General features: G+C 31.8%; 3 protein-coding genes and 1 long non-coding RNA gene across 8 annotated transcripts in view; 2 read left to right on the top strand and 2 right to left on the bottom strand.

The window, feature by feature from the left end:
• LOC113514237 (NADPH-dependent diflavin oxidoreductase 1) overlaps positions 1–7,510 on the top strand; it is a 13,156-nt gene extending 5,646 nt beyond the window's left edge. The window contains exons 4-7 of the mRNA XM_026898262.3: positions 4,796–5,016; positions 5,336–5,611; positions 6,390–6,616; positions 7,155–7,510. Of these exons, the coding sequence (XP_026754063.1) occupies positions 4,796–5,016; positions 5,336–5,611; positions 6,390–6,616; positions 7,155–7,377 (947 nt within the window). The 3' untranslated portion in view covers positions 7,378–7,510. The remainder of the gene's footprint in view (positions 1–4,795; positions 5,017–5,335; positions 5,612–6,389; positions 6,617–7,154) is intronic.
• Positions 827–4,485, top strand: LOC113521016 (U3 small nucleolar ribonucleoprotein protein IMP4). Its single transcript, XM_052895357.1, has 6 exons — positions 827–1,193; positions 1,496–1,658; positions 2,040–2,172; positions 2,408–2,546; positions 3,530–3,651; positions 4,275–4,485. Exons 1-6 carry the CDS (start codon positions 1,007–1,009, stop codon positions 4,461–4,463), a joined length of 933 nt encoding a protein of 310 aa, XP_052751317.1. The 5' UTR covers positions 827–1,006; the 3' UTR covers positions 4,464–4,485.
• Positions 6,702–25,657, bottom strand: LOC113514238 (THO complex subunit 3). Of its 4 annotated transcripts, none has more exons than XM_031908118.2 (8): positions 25,462–25,541; positions 11,229–11,480; positions 10,656–10,777; positions 10,067–10,202; positions 9,537–9,640; positions 8,562–8,723; positions 7,976–8,076; positions 6,702–7,842 (listed from the first exon to the last, which is right to left on the bottom strand). In XM_031908118.2, the coding sequence occupies exons 2-8, from the start codon at positions 11,424–11,426 to the stop codon at positions 7,682–7,684; spliced, it is 984 nt and encodes a 327-aa protein (XP_031763978.1). In that variant the 5' UTR covers positions 11,427–11,480; positions 25,462–25,541; the 3' UTR covers positions 6,702–7,681. The 4 variants fall into 4 exon arrangements, with proteins under 4 accessions (XP_031763978.1, XP_026754065.1, XP_052751316.1 ...); XM_026898264.3 differs by lacking the exon at positions 25,462–25,541 and adding an exon at positions 11,636–11,919; XM_052895356.1 differs by lacking the exon at positions 11,229–11,480 and having other exon boundaries at positions 25,462–25,657.
• On the bottom strand, positions 13,217–15,442 carry LOC128200796 (uncharacterized). 2 transcript variants are annotated; one of them, XR_008252877.1, is made up of 2 exons: positions 13,925–15,442; positions 13,217–13,670 (listed from the first exon to the last, which is right to left on the bottom strand). It is a non-coding gene; the product is annotated as an uncharacterized LOC128200796 (long non-coding RNA). The 2 variants fall into 2 exon arrangements; XR_008252878.1 differs by having other exon boundaries at positions 13,933–15,442.

The raw sequence follows: 25,657 nt of genomic DNA, 5'->3' as shown, positions 1-25,657 counted from the left end.
TTGCATGTTGAGAGGTTATTCCGTTTCTTTTGTCTGGTTACCAGGACACAGTGGTATTAGCGGCAATGACAAAGCTGACCTTATTGCAAGAGAGGCTGTAACTTGTGGTGATATGTATCCGTATCATAATTACTGTAGTGACCTAGCTTGTCTCCCAAAAATATATTTAAGGTATGCCTGGAAGGAATATTGGGAAAAAACAAGTACAATAAAAGGAAGATTTTATCGCCTTATACAACCCGATATTCCTTTCAAACCATGGTTTTCTAAATTAAAGCTTGGAAAGACCGCAACAACTATTATAACTCGTATGCGTCTAGGTCACGTATGCACACCTTCTCATTTATACAAGCTTGGTATTGTACAAAGTTCGTCGTGTAATTGCGGTGCTGAAGTGGCGGACTTGAATCATATATTCTTCTCATGTTCTAAATTTGACCACACCTCCCTTTTTAATCATCTCCGATCCATCCGTGTTCCATTCCCAACTTCTATTCTTACTCTACTTTCTTCCAATGATCCTATTATCTATAAAATACTATCTTCATATATATATGATAACAATATTAAGATTTAGTTATATTACATGAATACATTTATAGTTGCATCAATTGCTTTTCCTATATATTTATAAGTATATTCTCATATGTACAAGTATATCCTTCATATCCTATAAATATCCTAGACCTAATCCTTATCCTTTCTAAATTCGTTTGTGTTAGGTATTTTTATTACTATTATCGTTTCCCCGTTTTGTTCTTGGCAAAATACCCTAATATCGGGGTGAACGCCACAAAAAAAGAAAAAAAAAAAAAAAAAAAAAAAATAAATGTCAAATCCAACACGTGTCAAGTGTCTAAAATAAAATCTGTAGTGTTGTTTTTCTATAATATCTTTTAATAATGCCGCCTTAATTTTTTTTTTATTTTCTGTTATATTTCATAACATGCGACTTTTAAGAAACACATAATATTTTAACGTTATTACCTTGAAAAATAAAATAACAATGTTGCGACGGCAGGCGCGTTTGCGCCGCGAATATTTGTACAGAAAATCAGTGGAAGACAGACAAAAAAGTATTCAAGCTAAGAAAGATCAGTTAAAAAGAAGTTTGGAGGAGAACATTCCTATACACGGCGATTTAAGGAAGGAAGCACTAGCTTTACAGAAGAAAATTGAATATGAAGATAAAGGTTAGTATTTATTCATAAAGCATTGAAACATAACCTCAATTATATGTTAACAATTAATTTTATACAGTTAATTAGTACCTTATATATGCACGCTGTATATTATAATGCAAACATTACTAACAAATATAAACAAAATTGTACATATATCGATCAGATGTATGTACAATTTTGTATGATGTTTTCTGTTTTGATTAAAAAGCTTTTTTTAAATTTTTCCTATCTTACTAACAAATAATTTATATACTTTCACATTTATAACATAAGACAAATTGTTTTATTATTTTTGAAATTTCTAATTCTAGGACCAGAGCGTGCTGCTGTTATTGGTGGCTTCAGTGGAGGCACCAATACTCTCAACTCACAGGATGATGAATATAGATATGCTGGAGTTGAAGATCCAAAAATTATGATTACCACCTCTAGGGAACCAAGTGCAAGGCTCAAAATGTTTGTAAAAGAATTGAGGTATGTTATGGTGTTAGTTTTACCTGTAATTCCACTAATTACAGGGTACAGAGGCTCTCACGTGTTGCTATCCCTTAGTCCTCAGGGAATCAAATTTCTAATTTATCTGCTTAAAATGGTACTTTAATGTATAAATTAAAAACAAAGAATGTTTCATATATTAAAGGGTGGTGAATTTTTGATTGGAGCAATGAAGATAAGCAATAATAAATGTCTGGGTATAGAAAAATAATTTCTTAAATTTATTTTTCTTTTATTTATACTTATATAGGATAAAATTAAGTACAATTAAAGCCTACATTCATAAAAGCAAATAAAAATAAATGAGGTGACCATTACAACTGTAAATATTTCTTGTATTGTCCTTTTTTTTTTTTTCAGATTAATATTTCCAAACAGCCAACGTATGAATCGAGGTGGATATGAGATGTCACAGTTAATACATGCTTGCAGAGCCAATGAAGTCACGGACTTTATTGTTGTACATGAACATAGAGGAGTACCAGATAGTTTGGTATGTTTATATTAGAAATTGAAATAAATTGGAATTTGAATAAATACTAAAATTACTACAAACCTTAACTATATAACTAAGAAGTTGGCTTCCATTTGATTCCACAACTTCAGTCACTAATGTGATTTATATTTTGAAATGGCATAGGGCACTTGTGGCTTTAATCTCATTAAATATACTCATTGTATTCATATGTGTTGTTTGTATCTACCATAAACAACTTGATACCTTTCAGGTAATATGCCACTTACCACATGGACCTACAGCTTCATTCACTCTGTCAGGAGTTGTAATGAGGCATGACATACCAGAAATTGGTCCAATGAGTGAACAGTATCCACATCTAGTGTTTCACAATTTCAAATCTGAACTTGGTAAGCATAAAATTTTCAATACTTTTTCACATGCTTGGCTTTGTAATTCTGTATTAAACTTAACCATTTTTTTAGCTTTTATAATTTCTACACTCCTCGCAAAAATTAAGGGAACATAAAAATTTTTGAAATTTTTGGGTGATTTTCAACAGGCTGTATTTCAGTGAAAAATAATCGTACAGGAAATTTAAAAAAGGGTTTTGAAGCTTGAAAACTCTAGTTTTCAGATTTTTTGGTGAAAAAATTTTTTGAGCTCCGGTTTCCATGCAATTCTTAAACAAAGCTAAAAATAAATTTTTTCAAAATTTTCTAGGTTTCGTTTTTCACTCTATGGGCATGGAAAAATTTTTTCGAGCTACTCCATTGTATAGGTCTCTTAGCGTGTTTATTCAGCTTCAAAAATCGCTTTGGATGGCTCAATTACGACCATTTGTCTCCGAGATATCGAACTTTGAATGCAAAAGCATCCTTTTCCATTCAACTGCTAATATCTCTGGAACTACTTGGTCGCACAGCAAGCGGGCGCCGAGTTTCTTTATCTGCATAAAATTTCCAATTAAGCACAGTCAAGAGTTAGTGAAGAAAAAATTTTTTTCCACCTCTAACATTAAATTGAAAAAAGTGGAAAAAAGTGACTTTTTCTCCTTTTTTGGTTACTTGGCTGTATCTTCGCTAATATGGGCGGGAAAGCTAAGGTTTGAGGAAAATTTTACAGTCTATTGTTCCTTAAAGAACCCCCTAAATCCCTGGAGCGATCGGTTCAACGGTTTTTCCCGGACCAATTGATTGAAATTTTGGAAAAAATAAGGGAACAAGGTTTTTGTCCCTTAAATTCACCCTAATCCATTCAAAAATCAATAATTTCATTTGTTTTTTACTTTTTACTCAATTTTTTGTTTTTTAAAAATTCATTATCAAAAAAAAATCGAAAAAAATCAAGAAAATTGTATAATAAATTACTTATATGGAAATCACTGTTTCAGGTTTAAGGACAATGAGTATACTAAAGTACCTGTTTCCAGTACCCAAACCAGATTCTAAGCGAGTAATCACTTTTGCCAATCATGATGACTATATCTGCTTCAGACAGCACACATATAGAAAGGTATATATAGTATTCAATTAATATTTGTAATTGAATCAGTATGTTTTTTGTTATCCACTTCTTCCTCTTCCGTTCTCGCAATTTCGAATACAAAGATCCGCTGACATACAAAACCAAAGATGGATACAGGCTACTGATTGCAGACAATCAAAATTGGTCATGCCTACATTGAATCAACGACTATCAAAACGTTTATTACATCTAGATAGGACAAACCTCAAAATAATGATAGGGGAAATATAGAAGCTTCTTGGGATCTATTATCCCAGGAAGCTTCTGTGCTTCTGGGCGGAACTAGGTTGGCTGTACTAGCCACGACTCATACGCACAACGGCCCAAACAAGATATAAAGAACATAACAAGAAAAATTTAAATAGAGTCCTATTTACATTTTTCTTGTTATTCATAGGTACTTCACAAAATCCTTTGTATCTTTATTTCCCTACCTCCCTCAGTTAAATATGTTAGAGACTATATTCCTTATTTCTATAGGTGATATATATCACTTCATCATATAATTGGATAGTTTACTATTTCAAACTGAAGTATAATAAAAAACGAAAAATTACAATTATAATTGGTTAATCCATGATATTTATAAAAATAAAATATCCTTCTTCCAGAAAGGCAAAGATATTGATTTATCAGAGATTGGCCCGCGTTTCCAAATGAAGCTTTATGAGATAAAATTGGGCACACTGGAGGCACTAGACGCGGCAGACACAGAATGGGCTCTCCGCCCTTACATGAACACGGCCGCCAAACGCCGCTTCTTGAGTGATGACGACGGCTGGCAACAGGAAGATGAATAAATATATATTTTTAAATAATAAACTTAATGAATTTTTATTTTACCTTTATGAACTAATTATAATTAGTGCCTAATTCTTATGTTACCACCTATTATTCATACCTGTAATAGTACATAATTTATACCTGAATTAGGAGCTTATTCACACACGTAAACTGAAAACAAGGAACACCATATGTGAGGAAATTAGAAATTTTATTTTGTCACATTCTGATGCTTAAAATACACTTAAAATTGCCGCTCGTTTTTGAAGTTCTTCAGAAATATTAAAGATATAGTAAAAAAAGCATATTTTTTCTGTACAAAGTGTGTATGTAGGTTCTTTTTTTCCAGACATGCCAGTTCCAGATTTTCTTCATACCCCACTAACATTGTATGAAATCGCCGAACAATATTGGGACTTACGAGCATACCCTACGCAATATGTTTTTTCACTTCTAGCATTAGTATCAAGGGATAAATTAGAAAAAGATAAATGTAGAGAGCTTAGCTCTCCTGAGGGACAAGAAGATTGGCTAAACTATTGTAGGAGACCAAAGAGGACGATACTTGAGGTGCTTATATAGATTTTTATCATACTATCAGGAGTACTAAATAAACTGGCGATCTCGATTGCTATTTAGAGCATCCACCATACCAAATTTGACAATGTCACTACTTATTCGTTTCTGAATTGCTATAACAGAAATTTCCCCTGTAAAATACATTTCCTTGTTTATTTTACATAGTGATTTAGTTATAGCGTACTTGTGGTGTTACCCAAAAGAAAAAAATACTAGTCAAGATACGTCTGTGCGAATATTATTCATGTGACACAAGTTTTTACATGTTATTACACATTAACAAAAAAAAATATTTTTCTCACTCTTGCAGGTCCTACACGATTTTCACAAATCTGCCTCTGAACTGTCTATAGATATATTATTCGAACTATTCTCTACAATAAAACCTCGTTCATTCTCCATCGCCAGCAGCTGTCTTCCCAGCAGTGGGCGCAATGTAGAATTACTCGTCGCCGTTGTTAAATATTACACAAACCTAAAGAAAGTTCGTCTTGGATTGTGTTCTAACTGGTTAGCCGGATTAAATCCAGGGGACAAAGTTTATGCTTGGATTAAGAAAGGAACGTTTGTTTTTCCCCAAGATAAGGTATTATTATTATTTAGATTCAGCAACAAAAGTTACATGCTTTATTATTATATTTTCTTTAGAGTCTATAAGAGATAGGGGAAAGTGAAAATATATGGAGTGTAAAGTGGCAGTTTTTTAACAGAATGGGTTCAATATAAAAGTTAAATATATATAATAATAAAATTGTAACTTAAGGTCAAGGTGCACATTCAAAACCGTTTGCAGTTACGGCGAGGGATAGCTGAAAAAGTACAAATATATATCTTACAAATATTTTCTTTTATACTAATAATACTATTAAAATTGTAACTAGACGATCTCTGTTGATGGGAGATATTTTAGAAAAAAAATTATTACGCAGTCTTAATTAATTTTATTAGGGGTTTAATTAGTATTAGAATCAAAATAACTATTTTTAGAAATTTTGCTGTTTGGTCTAGCTTCACGCAAAAATAGTGCAGTAATCCAAATTCAATGCGGTTCCACCGTTGTATTCCTGAATGTCTAACATAAAAACCTGTATATGTTTTATCTACATATGCTATTTAGAAATGTTTATTTTTTCATTGGATTTTCTACTTCTGAAATCCATTCGTACAAAGTGGCGAGCAAAAAGCTATTAGTCGAATAAATATGATCAAAAAACGAATAGTCTGCCTTACTGCCATCCGCTAGGGGTGACACTCTTTATTCTGTCATTTGCATTTTTCCTTCCATTTTCGCGTTATATATTCATTCACTCATAGCCTGTGTGTGTTGGCTTAGTGTTCTTAAACCAAGCTCTCTTTTATTTCAGAATATACCAAATATTTTAATTGGACCAGGCACAGGATTGGCTCCCTTTAGAAGTTTATTACAAGAATGTGATATACAGGATACACTGAATAAACAAACAATGCACCTTTTCTTCGGTTGCCGGTATAAAGACAAAGATTATCACTGCAGGAATGAATTAGAAATGTTGGTAGCTAATGGGAAATTAAGTTTGTATTGTGCCTTCTCAAGAGACCAAGAGGAAAAAATGTTAGTACATTATAACTTCTATTTAAAAGAATTAGGTTAGCAAGTTTACGGGTTGCAACGTAGGTAATAAATAATAAACAAGGAATGGAAATTAGAAATATATGTATATTATAAGAAAGAACTTAGAAGACTAAGGCCGTAAAGGGTAGCCAATAGGGAACAATAGAAAGATGTAATAGAAAGAGGTACCCCACAAATAGATTATTTATTTATTTGTAATCACGTCGCATAAAGTCTCTATCGTCAATTTAAAATAAGTTTACGCGAACCATATGAAGGAAATTGGTATTTCTTTTGTCGCTTATAAAAATGAACAGAACCATCGACTGTTCGCGATCCTCTAATCTAATAAAAGTGTGTCTAATAAAGATACTTATCAGTGAAATGCGATTACTTTTAGACTTTCACAGATTTCAGAAATGATTCACCTTATATCATATTAGCTTACCACAATTGCAGTAAAAATCAAGTAATGGTAGGGTGGTCAGAAGCGATTAGGTTATTTGGATTTGTTGTGACCATTTAGTTATCTTCACAGATATGTGCAACACAAAATAATAGAATACAAGAACGATCTATGGTGTCTCATTAACACGGAAAAAGCTAGCATATTTCTGTCGGGAAACGCTAAAAATATGCCAGACAATGTGCGCGAAGCTATTGTGGAGGTCATCGCGTCTGGTGGTCACTCTACTGAAGACGCTAAAGAAATTTTGAAGAATATGGAGCGAGATGGACGTTTCCAGACTGAAACCTGGTAATAAGTAAAGTTCTTAGGACAATATGTATATAAAAAAAAATGGGGTTGTGTTTTTACAAAAGAAATCAATATATGACGAATGTATCTATGTGATATTGTATAAATACTTTTAAAAATAATAATTATATTTTATACTATTTTTATTTATCATAACCTAATTCAGTCCTTTTTATGGTATGAACATTCATCATTCATTTCAGTTTTATTTGGGGTATGCAGACTACTATTAATTATAGTCAACAGAGGTACCGCATTAGAGGTAAAATCACAATCGTCTTCACAATAACACAAAATGGTTAGGGAGTCTAGCCGTTATTTGGTAACCCCCACAGTTTGAGATTTCCAGCATCCCTTTTCCTCTCTGGCGGCTCCTTATCCTCGCAAGCGAAGGCCACTAAGTAACGGGATGGATGCCAGGCCACTGTGAACGTGGATGCTTGCACAGGTATCTCAGCTACTTTCTCACCTAAAAATATAAAAAAATATTATTACACAAATAAATTTAAAAACATGACATTCATCTCAAAAAGCCTCTTTAGATAAGTATTAGCAAAAAAGGAAATTGAATAATATTAATTTACAATAATTGAAAAGTATACCAGTCTCTGTGTCTCCAATATCTATAATATGATCCTCGCTGCCTGACGCCAACAGCCGACCATCGAAGCTAAATGACAATGTTCGTACCGGCCATTCCAACCTAATATAAAAAAAAGTTAAAAAAGTAGTAAACTAGGTAGGTGTTGCAACCTTTTATATCGAAACATTAAAATAAAATTTATATTTTATGTAATATGGCAACAATGGCCCTTATTTCCGCTACATCGGAGACAAGACAGTGCTGTAAACAAATTTTATATTTTATTTAAAATATCACCATATCATCACGCCAGCTTCCTTCAAAGCAAGCAACACATTCCCGCTGCTGCTCAGTAGGAAATAGAAAAGTAGCGAGTATTTGGTTCCAGGCACAATTTTTTCCATCTATATGATTGCGTATACTGCAATTTTAGGGAAACTTCCAATTTTTTACCGATGGCTTTTTGCCTCAATGTCAACAATGCGAGTTTCACCTGGTACTGTATGCTTGTTCGTTACTTTTGTCAAATAATACGAGTAAATTATTTAAAAAGTAATATTTTAAAATTAAGTATAATGAAAAAATCTGATTGTGACTATACATACCTTGAAAAAACTCTTAAACACGCAAGCTCATTGACATCCCATAATGAAACGAGTGCATCAGCTGAGCCGGTAGCAAAGTACCTTCCGGTGGGATCGTGCTCGATGCAGATACACGTGCCAGGGTGCGCCTTTAAAACCGTTTGCAGTTCCAGCGAGGGATATCTGAAAAAGTATAAATACAAGTATATAATACTTTAAAAATAGCACTTCATAATTTACAATATTTTCTTTTATACTAATAGTACTAATAAAATGGAGAAAAGGGATTATTAGTAATGGGGAGGGTAGTCCCCATTGCTATCAATATAGGGTATCAGGTCGACTGGAAACTATCGTGACTTGAATTCATCACAAAGAGCTAAATCACCTGCCTTTTCATCCTCACCTATCATCCCTCACTGGTGCCCCGAGTAAACCGATAGCACAGGCAGGATTACCATGCCATTTTCACCCATTAAAAAAAAACTAGTAAAATTGTAACTAGATGATTTTTGTTCAAGGGAGATATTTTAGAAAAAATAATATAAGAGGCCTTAATAAAAACAAAAGATGCCAAAACAATAATTTTTAGAACTTTTGTTTATCTGTATGTTTGATCTGGCATTGCATACAAACTAGTGCACCAAATTTAATGCAGATTTCACAATTGTATTCTTGAAGGTCTATTTTAAAATCTGATGTATGTTTTATATTGATACAGCTTCGAAAAGTCATTTACTTCATTAGTGATATTACTTCTAAAATGCACGCAATGAAGTAGCAGGCAAAAATATAAAAAAAAATTGTGAAGCTATGTAACCTACGAGTATATTATAACATATATAGTAAATCGAAATTATAATAGAAATATAATACTAGATGATGTAATTTAAGGCACATTGATCATAAGACGTAGGTATAAATTATTTATTTGTATTTGTAACATTTGAATTGTCCATTAGGTAATATGAATTAAAAAAGCAGTTGGTGACTTACGTTAATATATGAACACATCCAAGTCCATTGGTCAAGTAGAAGAGATCTGATGAGTTATTCCATGAGATTTCATTTACTTCAAAATTGAATTGCTCTTCAACAACCTATCAGTGAAACAAATAAGAACTTTATTATGTATGTTTCAATAGAATTTAATAACAGAGTTGCCAGATTGGGTACTTTTTTCATTTTTTAGGGTAAAAATTTTCTTTTCATGAAATTTTAGACAATAAAATTGTTACAGAAAAGTGAAATATGTTTGGAGAAATTCAGTTATTTTTTTGGACAGTTTTGGTACTAGTAAAGTATACAGAGGCAGCAACAAAGAGAGAGTGTGATAAAGAGAGGATAAATAAACTAAAAGTACTAAGTAAACTTAAACATTACTAAATACACTGTGATGCTTATGGTATCCTTAATGAATTGCCATTAATCCTAATAAATCAATGCCATTTATCCCAATTAATCAACATACTCCTATTACAGAGATGAAGTAGGAGAATAAACTAGTGCAGTATATAATTACAGACCACTTTATAAGTCTTTGTGTCTATGAAGGAAACCAGATCCTCCTTGTTTCCCACAGCTATTGTGCTGCCATTGGGTGACCACGCTATGTTGATATTCTCACCCTTTGTTGCTATTGTTGCTGCACATTTGTGGGATCTAAAACAAATAACTGTAATAACAAGAGCAGAAAAAACAGAACACTTGTCAGATATGGCTCTACTTTCATTATCTTAGAAGATAGGTAGAGTACTGAGGAGAAAAGAATTATTAGTAATAGTGTTCTAAATGCCCAATTACTAGCAGTATAACATATCAGGTGCATTTCCATGTGATTCTCCTTATAAACTATTGTAGTTAATTCTTGTTGAATTTATCACCATCGGCCAACTGGTCTGCACACTACTGCACTAAAGTTGTTTATGGATGATTGGTTTCATATTAAAAGTTTAGTTAGGATATAGTATATTATAAATAAACTTTTTGTATGTAGCAAACCTTTTATAAAAAATATTTAATTATAGTGAAACTTAGATTAAAATCCATTGTACTTTGGCAGATACAAACTTATTTATAGACTACAATAATAATAAAACAAATATAGTTAGTTACCTTGTATCCCATATCCTAACAGATTTGTCACCGCTGGCTGTGCTTAATAAGTCAGGATGTGAAGCATGCCAGCACAGTTGATCCACTGACCCTGTGTGCCCTCGAAACACAAAGTCTTGAACCTTGAAAGCAACAATTATTTCCATTTTAAGTTGACAATGAAATATAATAATAATAAGTAATACAAATTAAAAAGTTTTTATTTTATTGTAACTTTTCAGTGGTGAAATATGAAGAATATGACGTTTTTGAGGCCCATCTACTGATGAGCCAGATAAAATCGATCAATTGAATAAATGTTTCACCTTTTTACCAATTGCATTTAGAATCTTTCTGTGATAATTTTAACAAAACTTGGTTGATTTTTTATTAAGTTTTATTAAACTAAATGGAGTAACAAACCGAAACATTCATTCAATTATTCGATGCTTAATTTGCATTAATATAGGACATCTGCAGACTATCTTATGCTCAAGTAATTATTCTTTTTTACATTTTCATTAATATGAAACAAACTATAATTATATTCCGATACGGCATAACCTAGATATAAGAAATTTACGATAAACTTACCAATCTGTTTCTTTCCAAGGTGAATGTGACAACACTTTTATCATATGAACCAGAAGCAAGGCGTCTACCATCACAAGACCAGCCTACAGAATGCACTTTTGAACTATGAGCTATGTGTTCCCTGATAACATTGTGAGACGTGAAATAGCTTCGTAAATCAGCTAAATCTTCTATTGGAGTCTGTTTAGCTTCTTTCATGATTCAATAAGGCCCTTGTTTGATTTATATTATTAATTGTAATGGATATTTATTCTAAAAAATGCAGTGATTAAACATATAAGTGTGGAAATAAATGTAAATACAAAGAAAAATTAGAGAACAAAACAGGGTAAATATTTAAAAAAAATATAAACATACATAGAGTAATTTAAATAACATCACACATGTTGATTTATTAATCTACCTACTTTGTGAACACAACACAAGTTTTGCCCGTACAAGGTTAATCGCTTGAGTCAGGAAAGTGGAAAATTTTTTGTTTGTTTGAATGTGCTAATCTCAGGAACTATTCGGTTTTAATAGAATTTGAAAATTTATTTTTGCATTTCATAGTTTATTCTAAAAGAAGTTTATAGGTTATTCTACATCACAATACAATCACGAGTGAAGTCGTGAGATACAATTAGTTATGTATATAAACAGCAAACACTGCGCGAATACTTCAGAATCGATTACTAATTATTTAAAAATGTTGTTACATAGCATATTTGCTTCCTAATGCTAGATTGATTAAGTATAGATAAAGGATTGTACTGGTTCTACAAGTTATAGATTATATATTATAATAATAGATGTGGTGTTCGCCTATTATTTTTATATTATTACTAGCTGACTCGGCAAACGTTGTTTTACCATATACATTATTTCTAGAACTATACATAAATATTTATCGTACTACAATTATTATATTAGATTGTCATCTTGCTGTTAAGAATGTATAAGTTTATGCTTTTGCCTACTGTCAGTCTATGGTAATAAAAATAATATATAGATATTGTCTGTGGAAAATAAGCGAATAAAGAATTGGCGTTATAAAACTATTACTTGAAATCTGTTGAAAAAGCGCGGGAAACGTTTAAAAAAGCGGGAGTGTTTTTTGATCTTCTTTAAATTAATTTTATTTTTAATTATATAAGGATTAGTCTTATTTATATATTGTGTATTAGATTGTATATATAATTGTATATTTTGTAGTAATAGTGTTTGTTGCTGTAAATATTGGTAAGTAAATTACCTATATTAACTAGACATTATGGATCCACCTATAGACCCTGGGGGGACAACCCCCAGGTGTCTGCAAATATAACTATCCCATTTAATAATAGTTTTGATATATTGGGTGAATCTAGTATGGACACAGATGGTTCTAGCGTTGCAAGTTCTAAACGTAAGCGAGTACGTGGCGAACGTCGCATTTGCAAACATTGCAATAAAAAACGAAGGAGGCACACCAAAGGTCTCGAATCTAAAATTAAAGATAGTGATTGTCAATGTATTGAGGATGAGAATCAAACTCAAGTATCAATACCAGTTGTAAATAATACCGAGTCTGTTAAACCTGCTTCTCCACCCAGTACTTTAAGCAGAACTTTGTACAATGCCGAGGATGTAGCTCCTTATGTCGTTCATGTACAAAAAAATGAAACACATCCTAATGATAACACTACATTACATCCTATTGCATTTGGTCGCTTTTTACACACTAATAAGATAAATAATATAGTGAATGGTAGCCTCAAAAGAATAGGAAGAAACCGTTTATCGCTTTCTTTCTCAAATTTTGAAAATGCAAATGCATTTTTAAATAATAGTCACTTAGAAACACATAATTTTAAGGCATTTATACCTTCTTTCCATGTAACCCGTATGGGAATTGTGAGGGGTATTCCTAAAGATTGGACAGAAGAGGAAGTAATCCAAAATATATCAGTACCTATAGGTTGTGGGAGAATTCTAAAAACCAGAAGAATTAAGAAAAAGACCATTAATGAAGGACAACCAAGTTTTATTAATACTGAAACCATTGTTATTACTTTTGATGGACAAATATTACCAAAAAGAGTATTTATGTTTTACACATCATTAACTGTAGATTTGTACATTTACCCCACTATCCAATGCTATAACTGCTGTAGGTTCGGACATGTCAAGATGCAGTGTCGTTCAAATCCTCGATGTTATAAATGCAGGCTAAATCATACAGGTGATAAATGTGAAGTAGATGAGGAAAATGTTTCTTGTATCTTGTGTAATGGTTCTCATTCAGCAATTAGTAAGAAATGTCCTGAATATGCACGTCAGAAAGCCATTAAAGAAACAATGGCCCACAGTTGTGTTTCTTATGCTGAAGCATCAAAATTTCATCCTCCCACTTCTAAACTATATTCAGATGTATTAACATCATCATCTCTGTCCAATAAATCTCATTTTCAATCTTCTTTCCTTAAAGAGAAATCATCATTACCACATATTCAATCATCATATAAAAAAACAGTTACACTTAAACCACGCTCTCCTCAAAAAGCACAACAAGGATATGATCGTTCTGCCCATGAAGCCATAGTTAAGGAATATAATATTCCTGCTCCCTCTAATGGTTGTGCATTATCATCAAATAATATTGACAATAATCAATCCATCTTTGATATTATTCTCATGCTTATTAAAGTATTATCGCAATCGAAAATGATACAAACAACTTTACCACCGTCCAACGATGCCATTTACAATGTATTTTCTCAATTATTAACTTCTCACAATGGATTACAAAGTCCTAATAATTCAGTGGAACTGTCGTAGCATAACAAACAAGAAATCAGACTTATTTTATTTAATTAATAAATATAATCCTTTTATAATAGCTCTCCAAGAGACTTGGTTAAAGCCAGGATATCCTTTTAGGATTTCAGGCTTTACAAGTCTCCGTGATGATAGAGCTGACGGATATGGCGGTGTTGCCATATTGGTCAAAAACTCCCTTCCTTTTTCTTCTTTTTCGCTTCCTGTATATAGCGGCATTAATGCAGCTGCTATAATTATAAATGGTATCTGTTTTGTTACTTTATATATTCCTGATCCTACATGCCAAATATATTCACAACTAGAACAATTATTTTCAATTTTACCTAAACCTTTTCTCGTAATGGGCGATTTTAATGCTCAACACCAATCGTGGGGCAGTTCTACTTCTAATTTTTATGGTGGAAAACTCCTGACGATAATTGACACTTACAACTTATGTATTATTAACTCAGATGTACCAACACGTAGAACTGCACCGAATGAAGGGTTTAGTGCTCCTGACATTTCAATATGTTCTTCTGATTTAGCTTCTTCACTGTCGTGGTATCCTCATTCCTCTACTTTCGGAAGCGATCACTTTCCCCTCATTCTTTCTTTTCCAATTTCCATTCCCTCAAGTCGAAAGAGTGGTCCTCGGCTTAAATATAATTTATCAAATGTAGACTGGAATATTTACAAACAATATTTAGATAATAAAATATCGGAGTTACCTATTGTTTACCATGGAAATGAACATCAATGTTGTAATGACTTGATGATAAATATGAAGGAGGTTGCTGATTTATTATTTCCTGTTAAAAATAGTGCTTCAGGGAAAATTCCCTCGCCACCTTGGTGGGACAAAGATTGTACGGAAGCAATTAAAAATCGTAAAGAGGCTGAAAAAAATTATAATAATTACATGACACCAGAAAATTTTGAAATTTACACCGCAGTTTCACGTTCTACTCGAAAACTACTGAAAAAAAAGAAATTAGAAGGCTGGAGAAGATTTTGTTCTTCTATCTGTCCAGAAGTTAATTCATCAGTCGTTTGGAATAATATTAAAAGATTCAGATCTGCCTTTAGTGATCATACATCACGTTCTGCACTCGATTTAACTTTAGCGAATAAATTTTTAGATCGTCTTGCTCCTAGTTATGTGCCGGAATGCCTTTACAATATTTCTCTATCCGTCTCTGACGAATTATTCGAACTTGACTCTCCTTTTACTCTAGTAGAACTTAAAGGTGTTCTAGCTTCTATTAAAGACTCTGCACCGGGAGAAGACGGTATACCGTATTCCTTTTTTAAAAATGCTAGCGATGCGACATTAATTTACTTTTTAAATATAATTAATTCCATAATTATTTCGGGAAATATACCTACTTCATGGAAGTCTCAGATTATTATACCATTTCTAAAGCCTCATAAACCACCTTCTGAACCATCTTCATACCGTCCTGTTGCACTTTCCTCTGTCTTACTAAAGCTAGCTGAACATTTAGTGAAAAACCGTCTAGAATGGTTTTTAGAAAGTAATAACTTACTATCCCCGAACCAGTTTGGTTTTAGGAAAGGTAAGAGCACCTTAGATAATGTGAGCATTCTTATTTCAGATATTCATATAGCTTTCTCACAAAATTTGTCAATCCTCTCAGCCTTTTTAGATATAAATTCTGCCTATGATAATGTAATAATTTCTATTTTAAAAACTAAATTACAAGCTCTAAATGTACCGGTAATGCTTTCTAATTTCATTATTAATATTTTATCAGAAAGAACAATATATATGAATTTAGATGAAGATACCAAATTATCTAGAACAGTATGGAAAGGCCTTCCACAAGGATCTGTTCTCAGTCCAATCTTATTTAACATATACACATACGATCTAGAATTATTCCTTGATAAATCCGTCAAAATTTTACAATATGCTGATGATCTTTTATTATATTTTATTGCGAAGTCCATAGAATCTGCTTCTGCCAAATTATCTGATTCATTAGATTTGTTAAAAACGTGGTTAGATGCAAATGGTCTTAATCTTTCTGTAACCAAGAGTAGTGTAGTTTTGTTTTCAAGAATGAGATCACCGCAACAAATTAAGGTGCTTTATGATAACTCATACATTCCTATAAAGACTGAAATTAAATTTTTAGGTATCGTGCTAGATAATAAATTAACAGGTCTGTCCCACTGTAATTATATTTCTACGAAATGTGAGCGTAACCTCAACATTCTTAGGTGCCTTGCTGGAGTTTGGTGGGGAGCACATCCCGTTTCACTAAAACTTGCTTATAATGGTCTTATAAGGAGTGTCATTGATTATGGAACTTTTTTGTTAGCTCCAGGAAGTTCATTTGCTTTTAAGAAATTGGATTTAATTCAATCAAAGGCCTTGAGGATTATCTCTGGAGCAATGAAATCAAGTCCAATCAATGCTTTACAGCTCGAAGTCGGTGATCCACCTTTGGTTTTAAGAAGGCAATATCTATCTGATCGCTTCTTTTTCGTTGTTTACAATTATCTGATCATCCGCTTATTCAAAAGTTATCTCAACTACATATCTTTATTTCGTCTTCATCTTATTGGAAACATAAAAAACCTCCATGTTTAATACAAAGTTATGAAAAATATAAATCCATAGAATCTCCCACTTTTACATCGTCCTGTTTTCCCATTTATAAATGCTCATATCAATCTTTAGTTTTATCTCCTAATATTAAATATGATTTTGGGTTATTAAAAAATGATTCAGAATTGAATGCCAAATTTATGTTTATAACTGACATTGAATGGAATGAATGGCACTACATCTTTACTGATGCATCAAAACCAGACAATAGCGGTTGTGTAGGTGTGGGTGTGTTTCATTCACAATTTAATATCGTTCAAAAAATTAAACTTCCACCGGAGTCTTCAGTTTTTACCGGGGAATGTTATGGTATTTTAAAAGCTGTAGAATATATACTTTTAATGAAATTACATAAGGCAATAGTTTTCACTGACTCTATGAGCTCTTTGCAAGCTCTAGCCAAATATCCGTTTAAATCAAAACCAGTTTATCCCATTATTTGTGACATAAGACAAAGTCTTTATCTTTGCATGTTGAGAGGTTATTCCGTTTCTTTTGCCTGGTTACCAGGACACAGTGGTATTAGCGGCAATGACAAAGCTGACCTTATTGCAAGAGAGGCTGTAACTTGTGGTGATATGTATCCGTATCATAATTACTGTAGTGACCTAGCTTGTCTCCCAAAAATATATTTAAGGTATGCCTGGAAGGAATATTGGGAAAAAACAAGTACAATAAAAGGAAGATTTTATCGCCTTATACAACCCGATATTCCTTTCAAACCATGGTTTTGTAAATTAAAGCTTGGAAAGACCACAACAACTATTATAACTCGTATGCGTCTAGGTCACGTATGCACACCTTCTCATTTATACAAGCTTGGTATTGTACAAAGTTCGTCGTGTAATTGCGGTGCTGAAGTGGCGGACTTGAATCATATATTCTTCTCATGTTCTAAATTTGACCACACCTCCCTTTTTAATCATCTCCGATCCATCCGTGTTCCATTCCCAACTTCTATTCTTACTCTACTTTCTTCCAATGATTCTATTATCTATAAAATACTATCTTCATATATATATGATAACAATATTAAGATTTAGTTATATTACATGAATATATTTATAGTTGCATCAATTGCTTTTCCTATATATTTATAAGTATATTCTCATATGTACAAGTATATCCTTCATATCCTATAAATATCCTAGACCTAATCCTTATCCTTTCTAAATTCGTTTGTGTTAGGTATTTTTATTACTATTATCGTTTCCCCGTTTTGTTCTTGGCAAAATACCCTAATATCGGGGTGAACGCCACAAAAAAGAAAAAAAAAAAAAAACTATTACTTATTTTATTATAAATAAATATCCCCAACAACAAAGGTTATGGGCAAAAATGTAAGTAATAAAAATAAATTAACAAAATTATATAGTAAAAATGGCGAGTGTAAACTTACTTCCACAATTGAAAGGGGATAATTACGCTCAATGGAAATTCAGAGTTCGGGCTTTGTTGGACGAGAAACAAGTTCTAAATATTTTAAGTGATGATGAAATTAAAGATGATAAAAATGAAGAATGTACTAGAATGAGAAATGAGGCGACAGCAAAATCAATAATCATACAGTGCATATCTGATAAATATTTGCATCATGTTCAAGATTGCAAATCCGCCAAAGACATGTTCACTAAATTGGACGCCATATTTGAAAGAAAAAGTGTATTTTCGAAATTGACATTAAAAAGAAAACTACTATCATTAAAATTAAAAAGAGGTACAAAACTAGAAGACCATTTTCAACAATTCGATCAGATTTTAAGAGAATTAGAAAATATTGAAAATAAAATTGACGAACAGGACAAAATATGTCATTTATTATTAACATTAAATGAAGATTATGAGTATGTCATAACAGCCATAGAAACCTTAAACACAGAAATTACATTAGAATTTGTCAAATCAAGATTATTGGATGAAGAAATAAAAATTATAAATAAAGAAACAATGAGTATGGAGTCAACAGAACAAATATTTAAGGCACATGTCCATAATAACAGACAAAGAAATGTCTACAGACCATCTAGAGATAGATATATGTACCGTGGTTCTAGAGATAGAGCTAGAGGTAGATCATATGGAAATTTTAATAACAAGAGGATCATATAATAACTTCATTGCCATGAATGCCATGTCAAGACAAGTAAATAATCAGAATACTTTTATCTTAGACTCGGGAGCAACAAATCATATGGTTACTACGAACATGAAACAGTATATGAATAATATAGAGAAAATACAGGCAATAGAAATAAATATTGCTAATGGAGAAAAGCTTATTGCAAATGAAAAAGGTATTTTGAAATGTTTCTTTAATAATGAAAAAATAAGAATTGAAGCAGTTATAGTAGAAAAATTAACACATAATTTATTATCTGTTGATGTAATGACAAGAAAAGGATTCAGTATAACATTTACACAAAATACAGTTATAATAAATAAATATGGACATAAAATATATGGAAAGAAATACAATAATCTATACATACTAACGTTAAATATTACTAAAGAACAAGCAATGTTGTCAAGGGATAATGAAGGAAACTTATGGCATAGAAGACTTGGCCATTTAAACAGAATTGGTCTCAAAATACTGGGACTACCTATATCTAAAGGTAGGTGTGAAAGTTGTATAATGGGTAAAAGTACTAGAAGATCATTTTATACCACCGATAAGAATAATTGTAAACAGATTGGAGATCTAATTAGTTCTGATGTATGTGGACCAATAACACCGACTAGTCTTAATGGAGAAAAATATTTCCAAGTACTAATAGATCATTACTCACATTTTCTTGTAATAAAATTGTTGAGAAAAAAGAATGAAGCAGAACAAAATATTATTGAATATATAAAAAATTTAAAAACTCAATTAGGGATAAAAACAAAGAAGATTAGACTAGACAATGGAGGTGAATTTACTTCAGCATCATTTAAACGTTATTGTAAAGATAAAGGAATTGTAATACAATATACTGCACCATACAGTCCTCAACAAAATGGGACAAGTGAACGGATGAATAGGACATTATTAAATAAAGTAAGAACAAAGTTTGCTGAAACCAAATTACCTAAACATTTATGGGGAGAAGCAATTTGCTGCTCAGCATATGAACTAAATAGAAGTCCTACAACAGTTCTAGGAGGAAAAACACCAGCTTTATTATGGCATGGAAGAAATATGTTACACAAAATGAAAGTTTTTGGGTCAAAAGCATGGAGTGTCACTTTACCAAAACCTAATAAATTACAGCCAAGGGCGAGACAAATGATAATGGTTGGATATTCAGGATCAGGCTATAGACTTTGGAATCCAATAAATAATAAAATAATTATTTCTACAGATGTTATATTTGATGAAGATAAAACTGTATATAAAAAAGAAATAGAAGAAGAATATTTAATAAAAATAAATGATGAAAGCAATGGAATAAAGACAATATATGAGAAAACTAAAAACGATAGCGAAATAGAAATAGAAGAATGTATAACAGAAAGTAATGTCAATAATAATGAAAATAGAATAAATTTAACCGATGAAGAATCACAAAAAGACTTAATTTATGAAGAAGCTGAAAATAATGGAAATACATCAAGATATGGAAGAAAAATTACTAAACCTAAACAACTACAAGACTATGAATTATATATGGCATATTGTTTGATTTGTGTTAATGAAATTATACCAAAAGACTATAAAGAAGCAGTAAATGACAAAGAATGGCAAGCAGCAATCAATAAAGAACTAAAAGCTCATGAAAATATACAGACATGGACAGAAGCAGAGTTGCCTACAGATAAAAAACCAATTGACACTAAGTGGGTCTTTACTATAAAAGAAAATGGACTGAAAAAGGCGAGACTAGTAGCTAAAGGCTTCCAAGTTGTAAACAATAATTATTTTTCAAGCAATTATGCTCCTGTACCTAGAATGAGCACAGTCAGACTATTTATTGCTCACTCAGTACAAAAAGACTATCCCATTCACCAGTTGGATATACCAACAGCTTTTCTAAATGGAAAATTAAAAGAAGATATTTATATAAAAGTACCAGAAGGAGTAGTAGCAAATACAAAGACTCTAAAATTAAATAGAAGTTTATACGGTTTAAAAGAGAGCCCAAAATGTTGGAATGAATGTTTTAATAATTTTGTTTTAAGAACAGGACTTAAAAGGTCAGACTTTGATTTTTGTTTATACTATAAAAACAATATATGGTTATTAGTATTTGTCGACGACATTTTATTAATGGGAGAAGAGACATCTGTCGAAACAATGAAACAATTGTTATATGTAGAATTTAAAGCTAAGAATCTTGGTCATATAAAGAAATTTCTAGGAATGGAAATTGAAAAAGTTAATAATAAAATTAAAATAACTCAGACAAGACAGATAGACAAGATGTTAGAAAAGTTTCATATGACAGAATGTAATGGAACAAAAACACCTATGGAAAAACAACTTCAGATTGACATAAATAAAAAAATAATAGATGTTCCATACCGAGAATTAATAGGAAGTTTAATGTTTATAGCAACAGTATCTCGACCAGATATATGTTTTTCTGTGTCATATCTTAGCCAGTTTCTTGATAAACCTACAGAAGAATGTTGGAAACATAGTAAAAGAGTATTAAGATACTTAAAAGAAACAAGAGATAAAGGACTTTGTTATGAGAAGAGAATGGAAAATATAAACTTAAAAGCTTATTCAGATGCTGATTGGGCAGGAAACAAATTAGATAGAAAAAGTGTTAGTGGAGGTGTGTTTATGTATCAGGGAAACATAATACATTGGTTTTCCAGGAAACAGAATTGTGTGGCCCTCTCCACCGCAGAGGCGGAATATATAGCAGCGGCTACGACGGCCAGCGAACTTCTAAACCTAAAAGGATTATGTAGAGACTTTAATAATTGTGAAGTGGAATGTGTATTATATATAGATAACAAAGGAGCTATAGAAATGGCAAAATCATATGAAAATAGCAAGCGAACAAAGCACATTGACATTAAAACTCATTTCTTAAAAGACCTAGTAAATAAAAAAGAACTATTAATTGATTATGTTTCATCTAATGATAACTTAGCAGATATTTTAACAAAAAGTTTATGTGCAGAGAAATTTATTAACTGTTGTGAAAAACTTCATATACAATATTAATCTTTATTTTTAATATGTTATATTTAGAAATAAGTATATAAAGCATACTGTATTAGTGATTAAGTTACTATGTAAATTCTTATAATTATTTGAGATGCCTAACAATATTTTGTTTATGATTATTTAAAAAAAATTTCTAAATAAGTTTATTATTATATAAATAAATAAGTTTGTTAAACTTGAGAATTGAGAATGCTTCACATTCTCATAACATGTATAAAAAGTATCTAATAACTTTATTGTAAGCTAGAGATAAGTAAATATTTTGTTAACCGATTTGAGATGCTTCACATTATCAAATCGAGGCGGAGTGTTAAGAATGTATAAGTTTATGCTTTTGCCTACTGTCAGTCTATGGTAATAAAAATAATATATAGATATTGTCTGTGGAAAATAAGCGAATAAAGAAATGGCGTTATAAAACTATTACTTATTTTATTATAAATAAATATCCCCAACAACACTTGCAACCCTATTGCGGAATATAAAAATTGCGATTATAAAACAGGGGTTGATCGTAAAAGCGTGAAAATTTGAATTTGTATGTATTTTTCAGTGCTAAATCATAATAAAATAAAAATAAAAAAAAATTGTCAAAAAAATAAAATATTTAGGGGTGGGTCACCCTTATCATTGAGGGGTATAAAAAATAGATGTTGGCTGATTCTCAGACCTACCCGATATGCACACAAAATTTCATAAAAATCAATAAAGCCGTTTTGGAGGAGTTTGGTAACAAGCACGGCGACACGAGAATTTTATATATTAGAAGTAAGCAGCATGTAAAATGTAAGAGTTGTAGGTGAACCTTATTAAATAAATATATAAAAATTATCCCAAGTCTATGGGGCTAAGTGATTTGTTCGGGGGGGGGGGGAGTTAGTAATGCGGACTGCCAGTTCCATTGCTAGCAATATGCCGTCACATTGACCTACACGTGGTCCTCCTTGTCATTGTGCTGAATTCCGGATATGTTGACCTGCCTTTTCGGAGAGGAAGACCCAATACTAGCAATATACTCTGCTAGATCAACCTCTACGTAGTTCCCTCTGGAAACGATCGTGCTAATTTCAGGTGTATTCATCACGGTGGGCTAACTGGCCTGCCTTTTCATTCTCACTTATCATCCCTCATTGGTACTCCACCAGCGTATACCGTTAGCGCAGGCGAAGCTACCATTCCAGTACATTCACTAAAAAAAACCTGCTTTCATCCTAATATACGAAACGAAATATCGAAACCCCCAGTCTCCTAACTACTTAAGGAGTAAATTCCATTATCTTTTTGAAACTCACGAACGTAACCTTCATTCCAATAATTCCTCCAATTAACTTTCCCCTCGCACCGTACTGGTTACGCTTCAAACTCTTTTCTCCTACATTCTTCACGACTCTGGAACGCGCTTCCCGATGCCATTAAGAGACTACCGACTAAACCGTCTTTCAAAAAAAGCGTTCACGCTCACTTTTTCTTTATCCGAGCAGTAAGTGCTTTATATTATTCTCCTCAATTTCGTGTATAATATAGTATATATCATATATGTGTAAGTATATTTGTTATTCATATATATTTATTCGTTAATATATGTAATTTTAGTATGTATGTATATCAATAACTGGTAGTACCGCATTCGAGTATTCTGACACTTCCCTATGGTTGAGTGGGAGAGAATGCTTTTAGCATTAAGTCCGCCATGTACACATATTTGTACTAATAAATAAATAAATACATCGTCTCTCCCTAGCGCTATTAGTATACGCTGGCAGAGTAACTATTCCATATTTATTTATTTATACTTTTGCACACATTGAAAAATGTCTACAGGGCGGACTTAATACCTGATGGCATTCTCTGCCAGACAACCACCAGGCCATATTCACCTATTTAAAAAAATATATAAGCCAATAGCCTTGTGATTACCTACTTTTTATCCATAAACAACGTCATTTGCTTGTTTATTTATAATTAAAGATCCGACCCGGCTTCGCATGAGTAGACAGAATTTTCGAAAATCAATGCATATAATAAAAAGAGGTTCAGCCAATTCAAATGATCGCTTTTTTAATAACATTTTATATGTGATTCTTTAGATTGATATAACTTTTTTATTTATGAAGGGATTAAAATTAACACAAAGTGGAGCAAACCGCAACGCATTAGTGAAAACCGCATTGAAATCGATTTAGCCGTTTCCGAGATTAACGTGCATAAACTTACAAACAAACAGATATACAGACAGACAAAAATTCTAAAAATAATTGTTTTGGTATATATTGCGTTCATAAAACTCCCCTATAATATTTTTTTTTTATATATCTTCCGTACAGACAGAGCCCAGTTACAATTTTATTTAATGTAATTATTAGTCTTAAATCGCCCTGCAAAAGCAGCCCTAAAAATAAATATACGAGTATATATAATTCAACCTACAATACTTACAAAATCTTAGTTTTTTATATTAAATTTTAGACTGTTACAAGCTCAATAATTCGTATGCGCATTGGTCATGTTTGCATTTTTGCTCATTTGGCAAAACTTCAAATAATGGATAGCGATATATGTGAGTGCAGTACGAACGTGGATGATCTAACTCATATTTTCTTTTCCTGTTCCTTTTATGATCATTCCTAATTTATAAACTCTCTTTTCTTCTTGGAAGTTCCTTTTTCTACTTGTATTATATGTTTAGTTCATCTTAAATATTCTATTTACAAAATACTTGCCTTATTTATTAGTAATAATAATATAAATATTTAATTTATGATCATTAAAAACCTATTCAATATAAAAAAATTGCTTTTAAGAAATACAAAACATTGGAGAATATTATTGTGGATCATCTACACGATCAGCAAAGACTACACATATACACTATAAATAATTCCAATATTTGTCAAAAATAAAGATTAATAGCGAATGTGCTGTTTTTGGTAATTGCAACTTACAATTTAAACCATTTCCAATTTAATAAATTTTATTATAAGGAACAAAATAGTATTTCTTTTATTTTATAGATGGTAGTGGTGTAGAAAAACAAATATATACTCAAAATAAAATAATTATTTTAATAATAATTAAGACTGAAGGTATTCACGACGCCATACCTTCAATTGACTTAAAAAATAAGCGACAGGAGTTAACCAAACCACATAGATGAATAGAATGTGGACCAATTGCTCCTGCAAAACATTTTAAAACTCATTATTATTTATTTCAATGTTGGACGTTATATAAGGTACTTAGGACAGATAACTTGTATCTACATGCAATACATGACAATCAGATGGCCAAGGACGGAGTACCTATACCAGAGATGTCTTTTATTACTCCGTAGACTTTGACGTGAAAATAAAAATATAAGTGATGTTAATATTAGTTGGGTGGACCGTGGAAGGCCATGCTCCTTTGAAGGTCAACTATAAAAAGTAATAGTTATTGTCACGTGATGACAAATTCCTTCCACTTACACTAAGCCTTATCATACTCGGGAACACAGACACGGCGACGAGTCGTTAAAATGTTGCAATAAAACTAGGTAAACACCATAAAATAAAGCAATGGTATTAAACACAAATTATGATATGTCTTTGACAGATTTTCGGTTTTAAAAATATTATGTACAAGGTACTTTAGAAATAAATAAATATACGTACTCCTTTGGATACAGGAACCCTAGGTGGAGTGGAAACGATCATGCCAACTTGAGTCGCATGACGTTTTGGAGGAGCAAAGAGCGGCCGAACAGTTGCTTGCATAACATTCATGTATTTCTTGGCAATGCCAAACATTTTATTTTAGGTTAGGATCTGGCAAGACAACTGAGTAAATGAATCGATGTGAAAGAGAATA

Source organism: Galleria mellonella, unplaced genomic scaffold (assembly GCF_026898425.1).
Source record: "Galleria mellonella isolate WM207_F2 unplaced genomic scaffold, CSIRO_AGI_GalMel_v1 utg270, whole genome shotgun sequence".
Taxonomy (NCBI): Eukaryota; Metazoa; Arthropoda; class Insecta; order Lepidoptera; family Pyralidae; genus Galleria; species Galleria mellonella.
The sequence above is the reverse complement of the archived record's forward strand: the minus strand, read 5'-3'. Positions and strand labels throughout refer to the sequence as shown.

Excerpts from the sequence above, each read along its gene's own strand:
- LOC113521016 (XM_052895357.1), top strand. The coding sequence starts at position 1,007 with ATGTTGCGACGGCAGGCGCGTTTGCGCCGCGAATATTTGTACAGAAAA. Across the intron at positions 2,173-2,407 it reads GAGGAGTACCAGATAGTTTG|GTAATATGCCACTTACCACA; the intron begins GTATGTTTATAT and ends GATACCTTTCAG. Across the intron at positions 3,652-4,274 it reads GACAGCACACATATAGAAAG|AAAGGCAAAGATATTGATTT; the intron begins GTATATATAGTA and ends TCCTTCTTCCAG.
- LOC113514238 (XM_031908118.2), bottom strand. The coding sequence starts at position 11,426 with ATGAAAGAAGCTAAACAGACTCCAATAGAAGATTTAGCTGATTTACGA. Across the intron at positions 10,778-11,228 it reads CCTTGGAAAGAAACAGATTG|GTTCAAGACTTTGTGTTTCG; the intron begins GTAAGTTTATCG and ends GTTGCTTTCAAG. Across the intron at positions 10,203-10,655 it reads GTTAGGATATGGGATACAAG|ATCCCACAAATGTGCAGCAA; the intron begins GTAACTAACTAT and ends TATTTGTTTTAG.